The sequence below is a fragment of the Ictidomys tridecemlineatus genome, chromosome 10, assembly GCF_052094955.1.
Source record: "Ictidomys tridecemlineatus isolate mIctTri1 chromosome 10, mIctTri1.hap1, whole genome shotgun sequence".
Classification (NCBI taxonomy): Eukaryota; Metazoa; Chordata; class Mammalia; order Rodentia; family Sciuridae; genus Ictidomys; species Ictidomys tridecemlineatus.
This window is the reverse complement of record NC_135486.1, coordinates 96,550,220-96,570,373: the sequence shown is the minus strand read 5'-3', so window position 1 is coordinate 96,570,373 and position 20,154 is coordinate 96,550,220. Positions and strand designations below refer to the sequence as shown.

The 20,154-nt window shown below is 37.9% G+C and overlaps 3 protein-coding genes across 11 annotated transcripts in view; 2 read left to right on the top strand and 1 right to left on the bottom strand.

The window, feature by feature from the left end:
* The window catches only part of Dclre1c (DNA cross-link repair 1C), a 30,541-nt gene extending 29,831 nt beyond the window's left edge, over positions 1-710 (bottom strand). For all 6 annotated transcript variants that reach the window (XM_005334278.5, XM_040278744.2, XM_040278743.2 and 3 more), the window contains exon 1: positions 521-710. In XM_005334278.5, coding sequence (XP_005334335.3) covers positions 521-629 — 109 coding nt within the window. In that variant the 5' untranslated portion in view covers positions 630-710. The remainder of the gene's footprint in view (positions 1-520) is intronic.
* Positions 711-4,724: 4,014 nt separating this feature from the next.
* Meig1 (meiosis/spermiogenesis associated 1) lies at positions 4,725-13,142 on the top strand. Of its 3 annotated transcripts, none has more exons than XM_040277595.2 (3): positions 4,725-4,854; positions 8,600-8,766; positions 12,810-13,142. In XM_040277595.2, the coding sequence occupies exons 2-3, from the start codon at positions 8,629-8,631 to the stop codon at positions 12,936-12,938; spliced, it is 267 nt and encodes an 88-aa protein (XP_040133529.1). In that variant the 5' UTR covers positions 4,725-4,854; positions 8,600-8,628; the 3' UTR covers positions 12,939-13,142. The 3 variants fall into 3 exon arrangements, with proteins under 3 accessions (XP_040133529.1, XP_040133528.1, XP_005334336.1); XM_040277594.2 differs by lacking the exon at positions 4,725-4,854 and adding an exon at positions 4,861-4,986; XM_005334279.5 differs by lacking the exon at positions 4,725-4,854 and adding an exon at positions 4,876-5,015.
* Positions 4,747-20,154, top strand: part of Olah (oleoyl-ACP hydrolase) — a 65,769-nt gene continuing 50,361 nt past the window's right edge. The window contains exon 1 of one of the 2 annotated variants that reach the window (XM_040277591.2): positions 4,747-4,854. The gene's annotated coding sequence lies outside the window, so the exon portion shown is untranslated. Of the gene's footprint in view, positions 4,855-4,876; positions 5,016-20,154 lie in introns of those variants that run through there. The other variant, XM_078023479.1, reaches the window with a different exon arrangement.

The window sequence follows — 20,154 nt, the reverse complement described above, 5'->3', positions numbered from 1 at the left end:
GCCTTCTAGCAGGTAAATCCTGCCATCCTAGACTAGAATAGATCTCTCATGTTAAATGTGGACAAAACATCTAAAAAGAGGGGTAGCTTACACTAGATATAGGTTGTTCAACTTGATCAGGTGTGCGCACAGATGTTGGCTAACTACTGTTGGGGATTATAACAAGTTGATCTGAAACTTGTTTTCTTTACACATGGTAAAGAGAAGTGGGTGGAGAAACACAGAGGAAGAAGGAACTAAACCTCGGCAACATCTGACTAGCCGCCACTAGGACAGCGACCAAAATAACTCAGTGACCGACCACATTGGCCAGTGTCACTGTGCGCAACTGGCAGTCGCTGTTACTCCAGGTTGTGCAGATCTAGGAATAAAGTGCTAGGCTGAAGAGCCGTCTGGGGCATGTGCGCTTTCCAGTCCCTCGCTGGCCTCCCATAACCTGCACGCCTCTTGCTCCAGGGCCCCGTCCCCTCTGCCATGGTCACTCCCAGCACCCTACATCCCGGAAGTAGGTCTCACTCACCCTTGTGGCAGTGGGACAGAAAGTAGGCTCGGGCTTTCAGGTTCTCTCTGTCGAAGCGGTCAATGGAAATGGTGGGATACTCAGCCATCTGTCCCTCAAAGGAACTCATAGCGCCGCAGAGAACTGAACCCCTAGCCGGCAGCGAAAGCCGAGGCTGACACAGATCGGACCGCCACTTCCGGGAGCCTTTACACCGCCTCTCCATTGGTCGGCCGAATGCAGCCACGACCAATCAGAGGAGCCTAGCGGCTGAGGGCGGTGCCAAGGAGCATCCATAGATTCCCGCCGCCTCCACCTCAGGTTTAAATGTCGGAGCTGAGCTGCAGTCAGTGAGCCTGTGGCTTCACCTAGAGTGGGGTCGCCCGACCCGGTGGGATCAAGGGCCTGGAACAAAGAGTAGCATTCCTGTGAAGTGGGCTGCGGAGTTGGCTCTAAATCTGACTGCGTTCCTTTTCTTGTCTTTCTAAAACCAAGCTTGTTTTTCTCCTCGCAATTTCCAAAGCCATGAGGATCCCATATGAAAATTTCATACTCAGGGTAGATTCCATACTTAGCCGTTCGCTCCTCCGTATATATTCATGATCTACAAATTTAGGGAATAACTATCTCTAATAATTACAGCTCAGAAGCACGCTCTTAGGGCAAAGACGTAGCGATCCCTGCAGTGTCTTATCTGCTTGCTTCTTCCAGCCTCCTCCCCGCCCCCCTACCCCTGTTTAAGCTGTATTTTTAGGAAGTTAGAATATACAAATGGATGATGGGGAAAGCTCTGAAGAGGTTTATTAAAGTGTTAAGACCCACCAAATATGTAGTCACAATGGCATTTATTGTGCCTCTCCCCAGCAAGTTTCTCTAGACAATACAGTATTATTATTAATCACAAAAACTGGAACACTTTTAAAATCCTGCTTATACAATGACACTGTGACAAGCCTTATGGTGGTTACATAGGTTTAAAAGTACCTTCAAATAGTGGTCCATCAGTTTGGAGACCACCTGTTTGCAGATTATGGTAAATCAGAGCCTCCGCGGAGATACAAAATGATATGAGAACAAAGCCAGAAACATGAAGTTCTAACCAGGGGAATCAGGAATCAGTGGGCCATAGTCAGAGAACAGCAGCTTATCCTTGCAGCGGATACTCAGAGGTTTATTTATGTACAGATTCTCATGAAATCTCAATGAAGAGGAGAGGGAAGGGGAAGGAAAGAAAGAGCAGTGGAGTGGAGAGGTATAAACACCATAATCACTAATTTAAGTAAAATAGTCTACCACTCTACTACTACCAAACCATTTTTGGTATAAGATGTTTTTTTCCTAGAATAAAAGAGGGCTATTGCTTTGGGGAAGTATGTAACAACAAATTCTGTAGAGAGTCTGATATCTACAGAATCTTGAAGAATGTGGAGCTTCTAGAGAGTCAAGACAGGAAAATGCTTATACTATTATTCATCTGCTCATTTATTTATCTCCCCTTTTTTCACAATTGGATACAATACAAAATAATATAGGGAAATAAAGTCAAGGAGAGGGAAGGATAGGACAAATAATGAAGATGGCTAAGCACAGCCCACGGGTACACATATACAAGTACTTATATGAAAGGCAGGATCTGGATTTGGCTCTTTAAGAGGCCAAAGGAAAGAAGAAAACACAATAATTTCCGAGTTTGAGGCATTCCTAAATTATAAATAATTTTCAGAAGAAGTCCAAGCTTGGATGCTGAATCCTGAGAGTAATTTCTCCAGTGGATGTTTGTTTAAAAAAATAAAGCAAAGCTGTGAGATGCACAACAGTGTCACCTACAGTTTTCTGCATCCTCATTCCCTAGTTGGAAATCTCCATCTTTCAGCAATCTCACAACTCTTTCAATTTCTACATCTTTGATTCCTTTTATCCCAACAAGACTGAAAACTTCCAATAAGCTTATGTTGAAAACCTAAAAATTCATTATTGAAGGGCTGAGGGTGTTGCTTAATGGTAGAACATGTGCTTAGCATGTGTGAGGCCCTGAACTCAATCCCCATTATTAAAAAATAATTATACATTTAGATAGATAGATCATTGTTGGGAAGTCACATTAGAATATATTTTACTTAATTTAATATACTTAAAAATCGTTGTCAATGTAAATAACTTTCGTTATAATTTATTGTCTTATTCTATTCTTTTAGAATATAATATTATGTTATTCTAGGGGATATACAATAAGATATAAAAAGTGTATTCGTTTGCTAGGGTTTCATAACAAGTAGCACATACTGGGTGGTTTAAACAACAGAAATTTATCATCTCAGTTCTGAAGGCTACAAGTGCAAGACCAAGCTGTTAGGTTGGTTCCTTCAGAGGACTGTGAGGAAGAAACTGTTCCATACCCCTCCCATAGCTTCTAGTGGTTAGCTGTCAATCATTAGTGTTCCTTGACTTGAAAAAAAGTGTTCCTTTTATGTAAAAGCTTTGACGTATCTTCACCTGGGCTTCTCCCCATGTGCATGCTTGTGTTCATACTTCTCCCTTTTATAAAGTACAGAAATCATGTTGAATTAGGGAGGAGTTCACACTTCTCTAGTAAGATATCATCTTGCATAATTATAACTCCTGTCACCCTATTCCAAAAATTGACATATTCTTAGGTGCTGAGGGTCCAGATGTCAACATTTGGATTTGAAAAGAACACAATTTAACTCATAAGAAAAAGCAATGTAAAATACAAAGTTTATTACCTTTTTAATAAAAAGAAAGAAAAATGGGTTTAGAAGTAAGCAGAGAAATGTTTGGATTCATTCAAGTTAACATTCCAAAATAAACAGATAGGAGGCTCAGAGTCTAGTCACTAGATGGTGGAGGCCCTGGTTACAGTCTGAGTCCTTCCTATTAGTGTGATCTTGGCTAAGTTAACCAACCTCTCTGAAACTTGGTTTTCTCACCTGTAAGATTAAGATGGAAGTAATAAACAACAACAAAAAAGTCCAATCACTGGAGAAATGGTAATTTCTCAATAAATTTCAGGAATTATTTTTCATTTGGCATCTATTAAGGACCCAGCACATGCCTTAAATAGGAGGCACATGAAGGAATCAGTCATAGCCTATAAAGACTTGTAATACAGTCTCGCAGAAGGAGAAACCCATGGGAACAAATAAATACAAATACAAGAGTTTGGTAGGAATTTTAATGGAAGTGTTCCCAAAGTATAGTGTTGCGACAAACCAGGGACCTTAATTTTGCAAAGAAAAAGAGACTATCAGAAAACTTAGTAGAGAAAGTAAATTTGAGTTTAGCTTTCAGACCTAAGACTAGATGAAGTCCCTAGAACAATCTTTTACTCAATCTGAGCCCTGAAATTAGTTCTGTTTAACCTAAGTATTGGGCTCAAAAGGGGCAAAATAATGGAGACATAAAAGGGAAGTGAAGACTGAACAAGCTAAGTAGGAATCACACTATAAAGGAACTGTACCCCAAGCTAAGCCTTTTAAATTTTGAACTTGAGCAGCAGTGGGAAACCTGGCCTTGAGTTAAACAAGGAGTGGGAGGCAAGATTAGAATAGTATTTATCAAAGTGTAGACACTGAGTTTTTAGTAATTATGTTTAAAAAGTTTCTTTAATTTGAAGTTTATGTAACTTAATTTGTAATAACATGGCTATGTTCAATAACTAGCTAACAAAATTCCTAAAATTTTAACTCTTAGTTGTTGTGATCCCTAATGAGCTGACTCTAGTACACCACTGCCTCTTTTTTATACTTCAATTTATGAGTGAATATTTATTCTATGTTCAACGTGTATATCTTGCATTTTCTTTCTTTCACTAACTTTTAGTGTAGATGGTATTTTGAATATAATAATTAAGATGTTAGAAAAGAATTAAAGCTATAGATATAATTGGTTGCATGTTTACTAATTGTCAGGCATTATATTCTATTCCATGGACTAGTTCATAGTGGTCTCCATGCTCTGATTCACTTTCTTAGGAATTCTGTCTGGAATTTAAGAAACATCAATAATACCTTTCACGTTCCACCTCTAGTTAGGAGTAAGACTCAGGAGTAAGCTCCTATCCTGGATTGACATTGGTTTGGAAAATGGGACTCTACTGTACCAAAAAATAAAAAAGAGGGGGCAGTGCCTGAGGGAACTGGGCGGAGTCTAGGGCGGGGCGGGGCCTAAGAGCGACTGCTGGAGCAGCGCTTTCGCGTTGCTAGGAGACGCGAGAGTCGCTGAAGCAAGGACAGTTGGCCTGTAGCTGGCCCAGCCCACGGATTCCGAGAGCTCGAACACGTTTGCGACCGCCTGTCCCCTGGCCTCTCCGACTTCTCTTGCTTGGCTGAGCGAGGGTAACCACGAGAGCTGGCCCAGGGGTGGGTGGTTGAGCCGCCAAGGACCGGGGCCCGGACCAGCCCCTGAGCCCGGCTGGGCCCCCCGCCCCGGAAGCCCGGGCTCCACCCCTTCCGCCCTGCGGATGCTCGGTATCTTAGAGATTCGCAGTTTGTTCTCGGTACTTAACTTGTCTCACCTGTCGTTTTTAGTATAGATCTTTGGTCCCTGCTAAACTCCAGGGTGATTGTCCTATAAATTTCCGGGCCTTCCAGCGCCCTCTTTGGCTTCCAGGACGGCGACTGTGAGGGCTGAGCCTTTGGACCCAGTGTTCAGAGTACTTTCTCAATCCGTTTTTCCTGGTTGATTATACCTCAAAGACATAGTCGGTGTTTTCTGGTAGAAAGAAAGTTTGAGGGAGTGGGGACATCCTGCTAGCTTGCGGGGGGGGGGTGCGGTGGGGGGCGCTGCGGTGGGGGGCGCGAAAAGGGTGGTTTTGGCTTTGTGCTGCGAGTGTGTTCGAACACCTGGCCCTCAGACCGCAAACGCACGTTGAGGGGACCAACTGCTTTGTTTTTCAACTGAGCTGGAAAAGACACTGGGAGAGGAAGTGCGCGAACTTGAGAGACCTTCTAATGTTTACCTTTCACCTTAGGAAACTAAGGCCCAGGTATATTCATTCGTGGCCAGAGTTACGCGCAAAAGGCCTCCTTGGCCAGATCCAGCTGCTACCCGTTAGGAACAAATGATGAAATGAAAAAAGAAATGAAAGATTAAGAAGGCTGATACTCATAGGGGTTTAATATCACTAGCAGTTAAAAAAAAAACAAAAAAGAAAACAACACTTAAGAATATAAAGGAGAAGAAAAGAGGCTTTGCAGAGAAGGGAGTTTGAAGTGACTGACACTACATCAGAAGCATGTACTGTTAAGTACAACTTTAGATGTCGGCAGGGACTTGAGATTGGTTCCCCCCCCCCCAACACCACCAAGTACCACATAAATCCTGGTAGTATTTAATAAAAATTGAATATCCACAAATTAGAAACTCATGCATTGCCATTATCTGTTTGTGGAAATGAAACAGTATTATATAGAGGCAAAAAGTATTTTTTATCCTTTTTTTTTTTTTTTTTTTTGCTGTCACTATCATTAAAGAAACCACTTAGTGGAAAAATGCTGATTGCTACTAGCAGAAGTAGTGCCACTGACTTCCCCAGAATCACTGCAATAATCAAGGAATTAGGTTGATATTTCCTAATTTCAGTTTCATTATGTTTTTAATAAAGTGGAAATAAGAGAGACAAAAAAAATGTCGAATTTGCACTGCCTCAGTATAGCACGGTTACAGTAGTCACTAGGGTTCCTGTTATGTTGAAAATTACATTCATTTTCCCTTTAGATATTTTGGGGAAATGAAATTTCGAGATGCCCAATAATATTTACAAGATATATATTTTTTCTGAAACAACTGGTGATTTCCAGCAGTACAACTGAATTAGCATGTTTTCTATTCTTCTATTAAATGTAGCATTTTTATATGTGTAGTTGACATGACTGACCTGAAAGTGACAAAAAGTTATGGAGATGACATTCAGTAAAACAATTTTTGAATGAACATGAACAAATAAAAAGTGTTTTATTATGTATCAGAAAACCAAGCCAAAATTGAAAAATGCCTTGGGGAGAACATAAATTAAGATTGTAGCACTTTATTTATAAAAGTAATATAAGTAATACAGCCACTAAATTCATATAAAAACATGTAATCTTTTAAAACATCATTTTGTTACATATATATAATATTCTGCATGAAATTGCATGTAATATAAATATACATTACATGTATATTTTAACACATGTCCAACTTATTTATCTAGTGTATTGTGCAACAGTGATTTAATAAACTCCCTATTAAAATGAATGGAAAGACAAGAATTTTTACTGAAACATGGCTTATTTATTGTTTTGTCAGGCATTCCAAATTTTACATAAATTAATACAATGCCCTAATAATGACTTGCTTTAAATGCAACATGAGCCTAAATCTAAATCCATAATTAAGGATCAGAAGTTTTTAAAAACTCACTAACAAAACCCTAATTTTCTTTGGTCATGTTGGTATGCACATTGAAAAAATGCAAACAATGATACTAATGATAGATCCACTTATGTAGTTGCTGCTTTCATCAGAAGAACTATGTGATTCAAATGACTTCATTTAAATTACCTTAAGTCTGGAACTAAGTCCAAACAAATGTGGGAATTATGGTTTCAAAATAAAATGTAAATGCCATACTCCAGAATGTTAAAAAAAGTAACCAAAATCTAGAGGAAACAAATTTCCTTATTTTTCATAGAAAAGAGTACATCAGTAGTGTAACTGATATGCAGAGTTAATGCAAGTGACTCTTTAGTTTGGCCTCCTGCTAATTTTCATTATCTTTTATTAATCAAAGAAGGAAATTTTAAGCTACATCTTTATGTTGAGGAAATATTCACCTGAAATTCAGCAAGTCTGCCACTTTTTCCTTTTCCAATTTTTTTCCCTGTTAAATCCAGGAATGATACATTTGTTACTCTTGTGGAAGCGTTTATGATAAAACTTCTTTCTATAACTTCTCAAGTCTATCCTAATTAATTCATTATGTTTGGGATGATCACTCAATGTCAAAGGTAGATATTTCTAACCTATATAATGATTATTTTGCCTCCCTTTTTTGTACTTTAATGTGTCACTTAGCCTTTTTTTACCCTGATAAGCATTTGTCATTGTGATTGAAAAAACTAAGAAAATGCTAATTGACTCATAAGATCTACTTTATGAAGTCTGTATTTCAGTCAATAGAAATATATTTTACTAGAAGAATGGATTTAAGGAATCAGATGAAAATTCTGGGCATTCTTTTCAGTTAAATGATATGTTTTGGTAACAGAGTAAGAAGAAGCTGAGAAAAACAAGTGCAAGATTATGTTCAACGGTACGGCAATAACCTCGTATGCAAAAGGCCTTGGGCTTGAGCTCCAGCACTGAAAAAAAAAAATCAATCCAACAAACAAAAACTGGCTAAAGAGGTTTGGGGAATGGACAATTACATAAACTAGAGTTGGATATTAGAATTTCCAAGACCATTAGTGATTTCCTACACTGTTTACAAATCAATAATAGCCATACAATTTGCAAATTTGTGTTAGTTTTCTTCTCACGTTGGTGTATACAGAATTGGGTGCCACAGTGACCTGAGTAAATGGATTGCAGTAATTGGGATATATCCTAGCAATTAAGAAGTGAAAAATGAAGAAACCATTGTTTCCCAGCCATGAGTGAGAAGACTGATTTTACATCCCCTTTTTAAGGAAAAAAAAGGGGGGTGGGGGGAGTGAAAGAGAGATACAGTTACTAATATAATTAAATGGAATGGTGGTGGGATATTTTGACAATCTGCCGAGCAGGTACAAATAAGAACATTTTAAGAAATGTGCAAACTATTGCCCCCAGGACTGGTATGCAGCTCTTAGGATATTACTCCAAACTCCAAGTACAATTTTATATGATGAAGAAACAAACAGTTCTCTGTGTAGGGAGAGGTTTCTTTGTTGGTTTTCCAAATTACAGCATGAATCCTTTAGAATCTTAAAATTGAGTGTTAAAAAATTTACACGTTTAAACTGGGGTTCTCAACTCAATATATATTAATTTTTAAGTGTTACATTTGAAAATTTTTATTATTAAGTTATCTATTAATGTTGTTTTAACATCTTTCAGAAATAATTGGTAATAAGGCCTGTGTAGCCATGGCTAGTTCTGACGTGAAACCAAAATCAATAAGTCGTGCCAAAAAATGGTCAGAAGAGATAGAAAATTTGTACAGATTTCAACAAGCAGGATATCGGGATGAAATTGAATATAAACAAGTGAAACAAGTATCTATGGTAAGATTTATGCCTCTACAAACCTGAACTTGAAACGAGTCTGTTAGAGGATAAAAAGAATTTTAAAAACAAAACAAAACAAAACAAACAAAAATCTGAAGGGAATTCTACTGCAACTCTCATTTTATTGAGGAGGACACCAAGGCCCAGAAAAGTGATTTGCCAGGCTGACTGGGCAAAGAGGTAGTCCCTTGACTGGGGGCAGTTCAAAATTTTTAGCTTTTATTGAACAGCCAGGCTCAGCTAAAAGAATATATCCTGGCAGAAAAAAAGGGTAATTCTATTATCAATTATTCAATTTGTTGTATACTATTATCTCCCTTCTGTTTATTTATTTTAACCATGATTCAGAAAGGAATTATGTTTTTATGGGGATTATACTTGGAAAAATAAAAACACTGTTAGAGAACAAATCTTGACTTTGGTTGCACATTCCAAGCTTTTCTGAGAGAGCAGAGACATTGTTTTGTTGTTCAAAGACTAGACTGGGATCTTTGTAGCAGTTATAATGTAATTTCTTTTACCTCAATTATTCTACTGGCTACTAGGAGAGTTTTTAAGATTCTCATAGAATTGGGCATAGTATTCATAAAATTTAAAATTTAGGACATTTAATAATATATTTAAATTTTTATAATACTCAATCATAATAGTTAATATTTAAATTTTGAGTTATAACAGTTATTTTACCTAAGTTTTAGGAATTTTTTATTGTTCTATTTTTTTTAACTCACTATTTTTGAGAAACTGGTTGTGAATTTTTCAGATCTCTATAATCTTTCTTCTGCATTCTACTTTTTTTCTATTTAATACTTTCTATAAAAGTCGATAAGAAAAGATGTAGAGGAAATACAGAGCTAAAATGTAATATGCTCTTTAATCGACTTGAATTTAATAGACATTAATTTGACAGAATTGGTGAGAAATGAAGTTAAAAATACTGATCTAATGAAGAGTTACTGTGATTTTCATATATCCATCTCTTCATATATACAAACATTTTACTCTGGCCTCCTTAGTTTTCATTACTGCACCATCTGTGGCTTTTAAATAGGAAAAACTAGAATCATTGTCATTTTAACCCATTTTGTCCCATCATCACAGATGTAGAACAACTATACAAACTTAAATATAGTATCTTATTATAATAAGAATATGTAATAATAATAATGCTAATATAAGATAATTAATATAATTAATAAGAATATGTAATAATACTAATATGCATAAAAGCTTTAGAATATTATTTCTTACCTATTTTAATGCACCCATGTCAACTTGCTGAAATATTTGCAGAAAAGAAAACTTGGAACTCAATAGGTTAGTGCTATTTAAAAATAAGCTTTATTCCTTGCCTTAAATTGAGATGCTTGGTCTGATGTAGCACAGTGGTACTGTGCTTGCCTAGCATGTTTGAGGCTCTGGGTTTGATCCTCAACACCAGGGGGCAAAAAGGATTGGGATGTTCCTAAAGATACTCAAGACCCAGGATCATAGAGGCAGTGTGAAACACAACATACTTTGTGTTATAATCATGCCTGCCCTAAATCCCCATACCTAATAATGTTATTTAAGAGAACACAGAATACAGCCTTAATGAGAAAGTTCCTAAAAGCAACCAAGAGTGGTGTGTTTTTGTTATTTTTTTGTGTGTGTATCTGTGTGCAAAAGTTGTCATGTTTACTTTTATTACTTGGTAATTATAGAGGCTTTGTGTTTTCATTTAATATATATTTATTGGATACCTGCTGCATGCAAATTTTTGTGCCAAAGGCTTTAAAAGATAAAAATAGAGAGTGCCTGACTGCAAGAAATCCAGTGAACTCATGGAAGAGTACAAGCCTTTTGGAATCAGTTATAGGTTGGCCTCACCTCTTCAAGCTGATTGGCCTGTACAAGGTTCTCAACTTCACTGAGCTTCTATTTCCTCATCTATGTTTTATGGTAGTACCTGCTTTAAAAAACTGCCAAAGAAATTAAATGAATTGTGTTTGCAGTGCCTAGCAGTGTGGTGCTCATAATAATTTGTTGAGTGAATAGAACTGTTAATTAACTATTAATGCTGTCATTAATGATTGATAGCTTTCTTATTATCTTGGAATAGAAAATAGGTAACAATCACACACACACACACACACATACACACACACACACACACTCACACACACACACAAATATATATAATGCCAGGTACAGTGGTGTATGCCAGTAATCCCAGCTGCTTAAGAAGCTTAGGCAGGAGGATCTTGAGTCCACAGCCAGTCTCACAACAGTGAGGTGCTAAGCAGTGAGACCCTGTTTTAAATAAAATACAAAATAGGAAAATAGGGCTGGGGATGTGGTTCAGTGGTTGAGTACTCCTGAGTTTAGTCTCCCATACAAAAAAAAAAAAAAGAAAGAAAGAAAAAATATATGCAAGTCAAAGTATATGTACCTTAAGAAGAAGCACAGAAATTTAGAGGACAAAATGAGGAAAATCCTCATAAAAGTCTTTATTTCCCCAGTGGCATTTGTGGTGCTAATAAAGAAGTGATAAGGTGGAAACTGAAGGTGTGCCTTGAGTGAGATGTCCCTATCAACATGCTGAGATCTGTGGGTTTGAGAAAAGTTTTTTTCCTTATCTGAAACCTGCCCCATTGACAAGTACTATTAGTGCTTGCAGACCTCCCTGGCTAAGCAGAAGGAAATTGAACATGAGAATCCTATCATTCCATTCTATTATAGGAAGGAGGTTCCAAATCAAATGGGAGTCATCAAGTTCAAAGTCCAAAAGAAAAAAAAATAATCAAAAATGGCAAGAGGTTTAAAAAAAAACTATCTATAGAGGCCAATGAGCACAGGCCCAATATAGCTTTTTCAAAATATCATTCCATATAAGGTGGCCTCAAATGTTCTGCAGAGACACTATTTATTTACTGTGCGGGATGGTATTTGTAGTCCTGGTAAGTAATGGGAATCAGTAAGGGCAACTTGAGAATACCTCCTTTGTCTGTTGGGGGTAATGGGAGGCAGAAAGGCAGACTTGGCATACAGTGGTGAAAAGGCTTGCTGTTTTCCTACAGTGTAAATATGAGAGGGCCTGTTAAGATTTATCAGACACGCTGCTGTTTTGCTAATTCATAAGTAAACAAGAAAAAGAAAATGCAATATTAGAAAATGAAAGACCTAAAACTTAGAAAGTATGTGCATCTTTTCTTCCAATTGAAAGCTATGATTTGTAGAATATTAGAAGGAATGGCTGCCTGTATTGATGGTGGTGAAAAACAAGATTTGATTTTTCCTAAAACCTGAACAATGTGTTTTTGAGAGTGATAAAGTACATCTCACAAAATCCTGAAGGAACAAATTTAACAACAAAAATACAATAACCTGATCAAGAAGCCATAACATTGCAATTGGAAAGGAAGAGGAGAAAAATGTTCAAGTCAGGTCAAGCCATATAAGAAAGTAAGCAAACCAATATAGAATATAAGAAAGAATAGTGGGAGAAGAAAAGATTGTTGAAGACTATGTTTAATAACCTCAAATGTCTATTAAAAACTGGATTTCGAGGTGAACTTGAAATTTGAGCAGAAGGAAATACATATGTAACTTTAGATATTTTTAGTCTAGTTGCTTCCTTTTGTCCCTATATGACATTCGTAATCAGCAGATGGTGCTTTCAGAATGGGACATAGGCTTACCCCTGATTTTCTCCTTGGGGTTATTTTTATAAGTAATTACATTTGAAATCATTTATAAACATAGGAAGAATTAAGTTTATATTATTTGAAATATTTTCCTATCTGGATCACCATGTAGACATCTAATCCAAGAAATTGGGTTTCAGAGAGAAGCACTGAATTAGTTGTTCTTATAGTATAAATTTATAGCTTAAGGTCTGTTTTTTTTGTGTGTGGGTAATACACCTAAGAATACAAGCATTTTAAAATTTATACTTCAATTTTTTTGATGTAAGTGTACTTTTGACTATTTGATAGTAAAATATGAGATAAGATAAAATGGGCATTTCAATATTTATATTCTGGTTTTTGATTGTGCAGGTAGATCGATGGCCAGAGACAGGCTATGTGAAGAAACTTCAGAGAAGGGACAATACTTTTTATTACTACAACAAACAGAGGGAATGTGATGACAAAGAAGTTCACAAAGTGAAAATTTATGCTTACTAACTTTTCTTTGTATCACTTGACAATTTTTCATTGTTTGTATTCTACATCATGTAAATGTTTGTCATTTTACAAAATAATTCCAAATGCAGTCTTCCATTTAAAGTTTTGAAACACAGAAACCATGCAACTTGTTATCTGCTAATCATCCTGTCCTGTTCTAAAATGTAACTGCAGAAGTATTAAACTTGTTCCCTTGTTGCTCCATCCTCTTACTGACCATTTTAACTATGGTAGAGTAACCATTATGCATAAGGAGAACTAGCCCCCTTTGAAACCATTCCATTGATTAATCTTGGGATCTTTTTTCTTATAGCAGGTTAGTTCCACATTCAAACTCCCTGGTTGCCTTTATCTCATTTGAACTACTCATCATTTTGAAGTACCACATCTGCATTTTGCAGCCTGAGAGTCTTGCCTCTGAGTTCTTTGCTTCTTGTTGGGAAGACAAGAAATGCCAAGAATGATGTTCACTTGGAGGTAGCCTGTACCAATGACTGATGGGGAGTAGGTGTGTAAGTCCCCAGCAACCTGGTAGCACAGGAAGAGTAAGTCTGAGGTTTGTCTTCTACACTGGCTGCCAGGCTTTCCCCAGAAGGATTGAGGTTTTAGTCATCCACAAAGTATGAGACTGGATAACATACTCCTTTGGGCACTTTCCTGTTTTGCCACTTTCCCCATTTTCTACCAGTGGTTATTTCCCTCCTGAATAATTTCCTTGCACGTGAAGCCTTTCTTGCAAGGCTTTGTCACGTGGTCAGCCTCTGGGTTCCCCCATCTAAGGCTACTTCTCCACTGCTGCCTGGATTACTATAGAAAGTTTACTTTTTTACTAAGATTTTTTGTCACTATTTACAATTTCTTAACTTCAAATTTTTTGAATAGGGGTTCATATCTATCAATTCATTCAACTTTAGCCTCCATTTTTCAGAACCACTGTCTTCACCATAAAGACCTATTTTCCCATTTCAAATTTAAGCCTCGCTAGCATTCTTAAAGCAAACACATCATAAGAAGGATAAATAGGGTGGTCAGCTTCTTTTATGACTTTTCCAGTGCTTCCAGAAATCAATTTATTTATCACATCTTTCATTTTTCTGTACCTCTCTGGTCATGACTTTTATTATCTTCCAGATTTGGTAGACCTGTAGGTGTTGTTCTCTTTTTTTCCCAATTAAAAATACTACAAGCTGGGTTGGGTGGCACATGCCTGTAATCCCAGTAGCTCAGGAGGCTGAGGTAGGAGGATCATGTGTTCAAAGGCAGCCTCACCAACTTAGTGAGGAACTTAGCAACTCAGTGAAACCCTATCTCTAATAAAATATTTTAAAAGGGCTGGGAATGTGGCTCAGTGTTAAGCACCCCTGGGTTCAATCCTCAGTACCAAAACCAAAAAAAAAAAAAAAAAAACCCAAGCAACCCCCAAAACCATACTATGATAGGCAGAATAATTGCCTTATCTACCCCCAAAGTTGTCCATGTTCTTGCTCTTGGGATCTGTGAGATCACATGGCAAAAGAAGTTTTTATATAATTAAAGATCTTGAGTTGGAGAAATTAAACTGGATTATTGGGTGAGCCCAATGTAATCACAAGGAAGGGTCCTTATAAGAGGACAACAAGTGATCAGAGTTAGAAAAAGGAGACTTGATGACCGAAGATGTCTGATTGGTGCAAGGAGGGAACCCAAAGCCCAAGAAAGCATAAAGCTCTTGAAGCTGGAAAAGGCAACAACACGGATTCGCCCTCTAGTGTCTCAAGAAGGAACACCATCCGCTTTTACCAAATAGGATCTGTTTCAGACTTCTGGCCTTCTGAGAATGTTCTTTTCCCACCTGTTTGTTTTGACATTAATAACAATGTCAAAACACAGGGAACAGATGAAATTAATAACTATGCATCGTTTTGATGTCAACATAGTATTAAGAGTCTTGAAGTCAACATAGAATCAGTCATGATCACTGCCATTTTTTTTTTTTTTTTTTTACTATGGAACAATTTTGTTACAGGTAAGAACCATTCCAAGAAATTGGTTAAGAATTTTTGCCTGGAGAAATCTCAGTAATTATCCTGAATGTCCTAAATGCCATGTCATCTTTTTGAAGCAAGACTAACCTCAGAAACATGGTCTTCAGATGCCATTTTGGCTCCTTGATTTCAGATGCCATTTTGGCTCCTTGATTACAGATGCCATTTTGGCTCCTTGATTACTTGTGATTAGTGATTTCCCTATATGTCTTATCAGGGACATAGCTGGTTCTTTCACGTCATGCCACTCTTTTTTAGAATATGAAAAAACTCCTCCTTGGTTCATTTTTGCACACCTTTTATAATGTGCTTATTCTTCCTACCAACCATGATGCTGCTGAGAGAGCCTGCAAACAGTGGCAGGTGCTCTTAGTAAACATATATGTACTGTGGTGGAGATGGACCTAGGCCTTGATCATAGCAATAGCTTCCCTGCCAACAAAACTGTCCAGCCTGCTTCATGCTAGATGGCAGTGCTGAGCCTCCATTATAGGTGTTCTAACTCTCAATGGAGACTAGGGTTGCTGGTTTGAGAGAATACATTGAAGCAGAAATAGGAACAGAATGCCAAGTTTTGGTCCAATATCCAGGTATGAATGATTTTGGAGAGCCAAAATCCAATCTCCTTACTACCACCTTTAGTTCTGAATCCAGAAAAAGTACTCAGTATACTTGAAATATTTTCAGACATGACTGTGGAGAAGCACACCTCACATGAGCAGCTGTGCAGTTCATCGCATGGTGGGAGATGTCAGCTAGAAAGCAGAAAGGGAGAGAATGAGGAAGGAGCCTGAGGTCCCAATATCCCCTTTAAGGGCCTTCTATGACTTAAATTCCAACTTCCTTTCATCTCCTAAAGGTTCTACCACTTCTCAATAGTGCCATGGGCTGGGACCAAGCCTTTAACATAGGGGCTCTTGGGGACACTCAAGATCCAAATTATAGAAGTTGGCATCTGGGAACTTTGATTTCAGGAGGGCTTCCACCATTCCTTATAAGAGGCTTTCTATTCCTGGACAAATGCAAACAGCATAGTTTATGCTATTCTCCTTCTGGAAGTCTGGGATTTGGGTACATACAAGGCAGGAGGTACCTATGTGGCCAGCCCAAATAAAAATCTAGGTCACTAAGTCTGTAATGAGCTTCCCTGATACCATTTCACACTGTTGTCATACTCATTGCTGGAGGAATTGAGAGGATGTTGTGGGGCTCCACTGGGAGAAGACCCTTAAGAACTTGAACCTTGTTTCCTCTAGCTCTCATGCCATGCTCCTTTTCACTTTGCTGACTTACTTTGTATCCTTTCACTGTAGTAGATGAAAGCTATGTGTCCAATTATATACTGAATACCCTAAGCCCTCCTAGCAAACAAATCTGGGTTTTTTGGGGCAACTCGTAACATGGGAAGCATATTGAGTCAATCACTAGAGTGTGTCAGAGTACAATCAAAGGCAAGAATATTAGTAGAGCAGAGGAAACTTTCTCTAAGGCAGAAGAGGTCAGCTAGGAGTCACTGATCAGCAGCAGTCCCCAGCTCAGACTGATAGTTTTAAATGGACTCTACTTTCCACAAGTCTCCTGATGAAGTGAGTGTCGGATGGAAAGGGGTAGATGATATGTTTCAAAATTAGAAAATATGAATTTAAGACTCTGCCTCAGTGCTGCTGGTATATTTGCTATTTAATAGAATATGATGAGGTCTTCCACCAAGGCTTAAGTGCAATTTTTTTTCTGGTATTTTTTCCAGCACCCTGAATATGTTTTTCCACTGTTCCTAGGGTGCTCAGTCCACATGATTTTTTTTTAGTTCTTAATTTCACAGGAATTGCCTAAGATAGTTCCAAGCAGATGTTGTCCAAGACATTGGTTCATCAGACTTGCAAGTTTTGACAACATCTATTCAGATTGTATGAGGAAACTTCAGGGCCAGTGCCACCTCCGCAGGCTCTTGGAATGCCTTATTCATGAAAACCTCATCCACACCACATGCAATATATTAACATGTCCCAAGAATCTACTTGGTAATTATTTTTTTTGCCTTGGGAAATTAGAAAAGATTTTGAATGTTTGACATTTTGGCAAAACTTCATTCATATTAATCACTACCCATTAGTGCCAATGATGTCACCCCAGGCTTCACTTTAAAATCTTCAATTTTAAATGAATTCATGTCTTGCCCACCAACTGGAATGATGGTCAGAGAATGAAGATCTTCTTGACCCATGGATATAGATTATGTGTTAAAACAATAGGTTTCATCATAGTAATCACTACCCATTAGTGCCAATGATGTCACCCCAGGCTTAACTTTAAAATCTTCAGGGCAGATTTTCGCAAGGATGCTAGGACCTGGTTCCAAACTTACTAAATCAAAAATACCTGGGGATGTTATGTGAGCATCCAAGTTTTTTCAGAGCACTGAAAGGCAACTTTTGTGAATTGGCAGGGCTCAGAATCCCTGTATTAGTGGCTCCTAAGATCACTATATTCTCACAACCATCATTAAAAAGAACTAAGTAGAAAAAAATACAAGTATGAACTGTTTTGCTATGAATTGTAATTTTTTTCTGACATGTATGTCAAGTAAAAATTAATGACCACATCTGAAGCGCAATTTAATCAGGCCCTTTAAGGAGAATATTGCCACCTTTTAAGCCCAGATTATCGTATGTCTCACCTCAGGCCAATTAGAGCAAATACTGGGCTGTTAAACAGAGCAACCTCCATGCCATCTTTTTCTCACTATGTATCCCTTACCCCCACCCTTAGCAAGTCAGCAATGCTCTGAAAAGATGGATACAGAGAGTATGCTGGCCAGCAGAGAGGCTATAAGATTGAAAACAAAAGTAGTAGTCTGGTTGCCCTATACTTTCTGATTCTATCCTTAGCTTGCTCTGCTCCAGACACACTGGCCACCTCCTCCTTCCAACAGACCAAGCACACTCCCACCTCATGGCTTTTAGCTTTAACTCTAGGTAGGCATCTGTACGTTTCACTCTGCTTGAATGCCACCTTTGCAGAGAGGCCTCTAGTGGTTAAAATATGAGTCCCATTTTCTCCCTTTCTTACCCTACCTACCATTTTAGTCAATGGTTTTATTTTACTCCACTGAAATGTCAAGTAAGAGCTTTGTTTCATATACAGCTGGGGTCTTTAGGACATAGGACAGTGGCATAGAGGCTTGAATTTTTCCCGTCAGAGGGCTTTGTTTAATGACTCTGGCTATCCACCTGGTGTGTATCCTATTTTCTGTTTCATAATACACAATTCTGTGACACCCAGTGACTCTATACCCAACATCTTGGGATGGAGTGCCTGACTATATGGTAGAATAAGATCATGATCTGGCTCATTAAAATGTCTCAACAAGAAGAGTACTTGTGTGTGGGGGGCTGGGGTTGTGCCTCAGCGGTAGAGCATTCGCCTCTCATGTGTGAGACCCTGGGTTCAATCTTCAGCACCACATAAAAATAAGTAAACAAAATAAAGATATTGTACCTATGTATAACTAAAAAAAAATTAAAAAAAGAAGAGTACTTGTAAGAAACTACCTTCTACTCCTTGAAGAGTGCCAGTTGATGTTAGTGCCTCCTCCTGGCAGACTCTGGGATCTTTGGGCCCCTGTGTCACAGCAAGGAGTTGAAGTAGGGGAGGAAGACATCAAGTTAAAGCAGGTGACTCTAAGAGCTTCCATTCAACTCATATCCAAGAGTAGAAACGTGTCATTCACCCTCTAGATGGGGAATTTCTCCTGGCTCCACGTCCTACTCCTTATTTTGGCTTTTTTTTTTTTTTTTTTTTTTTGTCCAGTTGGTTTGAGTACAGACCTCTCCTTTCTACCTACATAGTTTTTTGGATTGATTGTCTGGATCTTTGCTTTACAGCATACTTCCCCCAAACATATTGCTCCTCAGATTGCCCTGTGTTTCTATGTCCTGCAGCCTGAGACGTGGGATTGTCCCAATACCCAAACACTAGTAGTTTCCCAAATACCATAACTACACCTATGCCTTGCCTGTCTAGGAGGGAGATTAGACTCTAATACAACTGGGTGTAGGGCACTGGTATTGCTAAAGACAGAGAAAATCCTTAGATGCTGTGAACATTAATAATATGGATCAACTTGACTGGGCCACAGGGTGCCCAGATACTTGGTCAAACATTATTCTGAATGTGTTTGTGAACATATTTTTAGATGAGACTGATATTTTGTAACCAACACAAAGAGTTCACTTCTTAATCAGTGCAAAGCCAATGATCTTGACCAGGGGATAAAATCGTGGAGCTTTTATCCACAGTGGGAGCTCCAGAGTTATCTGAAAAAAGATGCTATCCTTAAACAAAGGAAACATAGGGATTGTATTCAAGGAGACTATACATATTCACTTTAGGGGTGGATACATGGATAAGCATGCTAATTTTAGTATGTACATTTCTGGGCATGCTCAGTTCAGTGTCATAGTTCAAGATGAAAATATGGCAAGTACATTCCTGGGCATGTTCATCCCTAGATCATAGAGCACTTGATAAAATGTTCAAATGGTGGATACTAATACTTAGAAATGGCAGGATGTATGCTCTGGACATGCTCAGTTTAATATTAAAATGAGCCAAGTGTTCACTAGGAATATAAAATAAAACGTAAGGGTGCTCAGTGATCTTGGAGATCATAGCTGGCTCTTTGTAAAGTTTTAGCTGAAACAAAATGAAAGACACTTTTAAGGTGCATTAAGGTGGAAATTTGCCCCAAAGGTATCTCTTTTTCTTAGTGGCTAACATCCAAATCTGTAGACCAAGTAAAGCGTATTGCTCTCCCTAATGTGAAGGGCCTCATCCAATCCATTGAAAACCTCAGTAGAACACAAGTCTCCTTTGAGAAAAAGGGAACTTCTCCTTCCTGACTGATTGAACTTGGACTTCAATCTTTTCTTATCTTTGGACTCAAACTGAAATATCAACTTGCCATCTTTTGGACTGCACCACTGGCTTTCCTGGGTTTTCAGCCTGCCAAGTTCTGATCCTGTATCTTATCACCCTTCATAAGTGCAGAACCATTTCCTTATAATAAATAAATTAACTTAAATACATATTAAATATAAATTATATACATGCACATTTCCCATTAGTTCTATTTCTTTAGAGAATTCTAATAACAACTCTCCTACTGAGAAACTAATATGACTCCATTTTTG